Source organism: Orycteropus afer, unplaced genomic scaffold, assembly GCF_000298275.1.
Source record: "Orycteropus afer afer isolate SDZICR_OR568_19922 unplaced genomic scaffold, OryAfe1.0 scaffold00018, whole genome shotgun sequence".
Taxonomy (NCBI): domain Eukaryota; kingdom Metazoa; phylum Chordata; class Mammalia; order Tubulidentata; family Orycteropodidae; genus Orycteropus; species Orycteropus afer.
In genome coordinates this window covers 6,698,162-6,702,359 of record NW_006921605.1, presented here as the reverse complement: position 1 = coordinate 6,702,359, position 4,198 = coordinate 6,698,162, and the positions used below count along the sequence as shown (strand labels likewise).

Here is a 4,198-nt window from a genome sequence, read left to right as displayed (position 1 = left end):
ACAGGGTCGCTATGAGTCGGAGTCCATTTGACAGTACCTAACAACTGTGTGCCAGGCCCTGTTCTAGGAACCCAGAATAGGAGGGTTGGGGTGACTCAGACCTGTCCCAGCTGTGGCTCCCTCCCCTCAACAAGGACTGGAGCAGAAAAGGGCAGCCAGTGGGGCGTGGGGAGCCTCCTCCCCGAGAAGGCCAGGCAGATGCAAGGTGGGGGCTTCTGGAGATAAGAAGGCTCGGGGACAGTGACCCCAGGACTGGTGCCCACTTTTGGGCAAGATGGGTCCCAGAGAAGGAGGCTGTCAGAGCTGAGACCCTGGGGAGGAGGCCGCCTGGCTCCCAGCATCACCTCCTCTTCAGCACGGATATGCAGGACTTCTTGAGGGGCCCGATCTGCAAATGGGCATCCACGCTCTCCAGGAAGAAGGCAGGCTTGAGCCTGTGGGTGAAGAGCTCCGTGAAGTGGCTGTCCAGGCGGCTCTGGAAGGGGTCGCTGGGCGAGGTGGGGATGCCACTCCGGCGAAGCCTGGAGGCCTTCAGCCTCCGCAGAAGGCTCATCTTGCCATCCCGAACGGCATAGAAGGCCAGGGCACGGTCAGCGTATTCCAGGCAGATACCCACCGTGGGTGAGAAGGGGTGCGACAGGGGCGCCTCAAGCCCATGGAACCAGACGGAGAAGCTGCGGCCGTTCCACTGCAGGCAGCAGGAGTGGGCATTGCGGCCCAGCCGGCCCCGGTCGTAGGACTCTTGCGGGGAGAAGTCTTCGGCCATGACCCCGATGCTGACCCAGCCCTCAATGATCTCCACCTCCCAGTAGTAGGTGCCCCGGTCCAGGGCGCCCTCACCCAGCACCTGCTCGCAGTGGGTGAAGCGGGTGGGCGACTCGGGGTAGTTGATGGGACAAAGTACCCTCTTTACACCTTTGGTTCCAAACAGCTGCAGGAATTTATCCGCGGTGTCGCTGTCCAGGTCCACGATGTAGGCAACTGACCCCACAGGCAGGAGAGAGAGGCAGGGCTCACAGCCGGGCTCAGTGGACTCCCCTCCCCCACACGTCCACTTCCCCAAAGCGCAGGACTGGTCCCTCCTTTGCAACAAAGCACAACTCAGCCCCACAGCAGGCTACCCCAGCAGCTGACCTCCTCCACCCGTGAACTGGCAGGGGAGTCCAAGCCCCTGTGTGCCAGGGCTCTGCCAGGGCCTGCTTCTGGGACTGGCACAGGCGAGAGCCTGGCGTCCACTTACACTTGAGGAAGTAATCCCGGGGAGCCTCACTCTCCAGCTGGCCAGTGCTGTCAGGGTCCTGGGAGTCGGCCTCAGCTGCAGAAAAGGAGACAGGAGGGGCGTCTTACAGGCTGCCCGAGAGGCTGCAGCTGAGGAACCTGGGCTGGGCTGCTGGGCCAGGGCTCCCCCCAACCTGTGACAGCAGTCCCCTCTCCTCCTTCCTCTCAGGGACAGGGCCACCTGGGGACAGGCACACGCCTGGATATGGCAGCCTGGGTCCAGGCATCCCTAGTCTCTGGGCTCTGCCTGCTGCTGTTCTTCTTGCTCAGCCCCCTCTGGAGCTGGGAGGAGGGCGAGGAGAAGTCACCTCTGCCCCCTAGGCTGTGGCAAAGGGCTGGCTTGTCATCACCGTTGGCGTCTCTAGGCACTGGTGGCATTTGGGCCCCACCCCATGCCGGGCACACAGCACATAGTTTCCATTCTCCCCTCCTGGGGAGGCAACAGGCCCAGGGGCCTATGTGGGGAGCCTCAGGGAGGGTGAGTCACCTCAGTGAGGGGAACACCCACCTTCTGAACCCAGCTTCTGAAGCCTGTCCTCGTCACTGCCCAGGCCTTGCAGCTGCTCCCACTGGCTGGTGCAGGCGGCAGCTAGCAGCTCTCTCACTGCCCGGACGGCCTGAGACGACTTGGTGAAGCTGAGCTCCCTTGGGGGGCCGGGCCCAGGGCCGCACCCCTCCTCCAGGGCCAATCGCAGTGCCAGGAGCTCCTGTACAAATGCCAGCTGAGGCCCCGTGGCCATGCTCTCTGCCTGGCCAGTGGGCAGCTTTCCCGGGAGGCCCAGGGCCCTTCGTCCCTCCACTTGACTTGCCCTCACCAGCCTGTGTTCCCCTCTGGCCCGAGGAGCTGCCCCTCACCTGCAGGTAGCTGACTGAGTCAGCCTCGGGGACCTGGCTGAGGTTGTGGCGGGCTTGGCTCAGCCGGCTTCGCTGTTCCTCCTGCCGCCTCAGGTCACCCTGGGAACGGCCCAGCATGGTGGCCTCCCCCTCTTCGATGAAGCCCAGCACCTCAGTCTGGAACCTTTGCAGGGTGGTTGCGGCCTCAGCAAACAGCCGGCTCACTCTCTCCCGCTCTGCCACGGCCGCGCTCTGCACAGGATGCCATGAGGGCAGGCATGAGGCCCGAGCTCCATCTTTGCCTGACCCCACCCTGCCCATCCTTCTTGGAGATCTACAGGGACAGGTCAGGGAAATGCTTATGCCCAGTGGTTTCCCTGGAGTGGGTCATACTATCCTGAGGGCTCACCCCCCCCAAGAGCCTGCCACAGGAGTGGGACGGGGGGCTCTGACCTTGATGAGGGCCACCGTGCGCCGGGATTGGGCAATGCCAGCGCCCAGCTCGTCCATGCGGTCCTCCACGGCGCTCAGGACTTTGGGCTGCTCCGCCTGTGAATGACACCTCATGAGGACCTGGCAAAGACCACAGCCCAGCACCAGGGGCCCTGCCAGGGAGATGAGAGGGGTGACCAGGAGTGGGCTTTGTGCATGGGTGGGACTAGGCGGGCCCATGATGTCGCATAATGCCTGGAGCAGCTCCAGGCAGCCCGGGCAGAGGTGCCTCCAGCCCAGGCAGGTGCCATTCCCAGTGCTCACGGGGCTTACAGACTGGGGTGGGCTTCTGCCTGCCTCTCTGACCAATGAGGCAAGGTCAGAGCCATCACTGGGCTCCCACAGACAGGTGCCTCAAGTTCATTTGCAAACTTCCTCTAGTGAGGGAGTCGGGGGTGTGCCAGAGGGGGCTGCACCAATGCGCACTCAGCTGTCCTGGGGGTCACTCCTCTAACGGTTTGGGTCCACCATCTAGACCTGGAAAAAGGGGATTCCGGGCAAATCCTTTGGGTCTTGAGTCACAGCTCCAGGCAGGAGAGACGGAAAATCCCAAGGCCAGAGGCGCCAAGGCCCGGCTGGAGGCCAAAGGAAACTGGGGGCGGAGTAGGACAGGCCGCGCACATGCTCCCAACACTGGCCCCCCGGAACAGCTGGACAGAGAGCATGTGTGTGTCCTGCCGCCGGCGGAGCCCATCGCCTGCCACACCCATCCAAACCCGCCGCTACAGTCCGGGGCAAATCTGAGCTGGACCGTGCGTAAGCCTGAGCGCATGGGCGTGCTGCCGGAACCAGTGTTCCGTTACCCCGCCGGCCTCAGCCCGGTCCCTTCCCGGCTCAGCCCCATGGGCGGCTTTCCTGCCGGCCTTCACGTCCCTTGGCCGTTTTCACTGGGTCCCTACCTTCCCCTTTCCCATCTCCACAGCGTTGGAAGGTAAACCCAACAACCCTCACTGTTTGGAAGAGGAAAATAAGACCCGATCCGGGAAAGGGCAGGGAGTTCCAGGTTCTCTGCCGGCTGCCCTCCTTCCTGTGACCCCCTGCAGGTTCCCGGCTCGGTCCGCCAGAGGTCCCGCGCCCACCTCCTGGAGCGCGCGCTCCTGATCCAGCGTCACCAGCTCGTGTCCGCGGTGCTCCTGGGCGGCGCAGGCCTCGCACAGGCACACGCGCTCGGCGCGGCAGTAGCGCTCAAGGGGCCGCAGGTGGCGCGGGCACAGGCTCTCCTCGAGCCGGCGCAGCGGCGGCACCAGGCGGTGTCCACGGAGCGCGGGGCTGCGCTCGTGCGGGCCCAGGTGCGCAGAGCAAAAGGAGGCGAGGCAGGAGAGGCAAGAGAGCGCGGCCGGCAGGGCGGCGCCCTCGGGGCACGCGTCGCAGCGCACCGGCTCTTCCGGGGTTGGCCACGGCTCCGGGGCGCAGGGAGCCGAAGGCTCGGGGGCGCTGGGCGGCGCGCTGGGCGCCGAGGGTTCGGGGCCCGGGCCCTTGCCGGGGCCCGGGCCCTGGCGGAGCTGCAGCAGCTCGGACAGCGTGTGGTTCTTGCGAAGCTGCAGGCCGTCGGGGAAGGGCTCCTGGCACAGCGGGCAGCGCGCCGCGCCCCCGG

At 65.4% G+C, this 4,198-nt stretch overlaps 1 protein-coding gene across 1 annotated transcript in view; it reads right to left on the bottom strand.

Annotated features, from left to right (window-relative positions):
- Positions 1-340: 340 nt before the first annotated feature.
- TRIM47 (tripartite motif containing 47) overlaps positions 341-4,198 on the bottom strand; it is a 29,781-nt gene continuing 25,923 nt past the window's right edge. Inside the window, exons 3-8 of the mRNA XM_007959863.1 lie at positions 3,684-4,198; positions 2,566-2,661; positions 2,134-2,364; positions 1,787-1,985; positions 1,241-1,315; positions 341-981 (exon numbers count right to left, since the gene is read on the bottom strand). Coding sequence (XP_007958054.1) covers positions 341-981; positions 1,241-1,315; positions 1,787-1,985; positions 2,134-2,364; positions 2,566-2,661; positions 3,684-4,198 — 1,757 coding nt within the window. The remainder of the gene's footprint in view (positions 982-1,240; positions 1,316-1,786; positions 1,986-2,133; positions 2,365-2,565; positions 2,662-3,683) is intronic.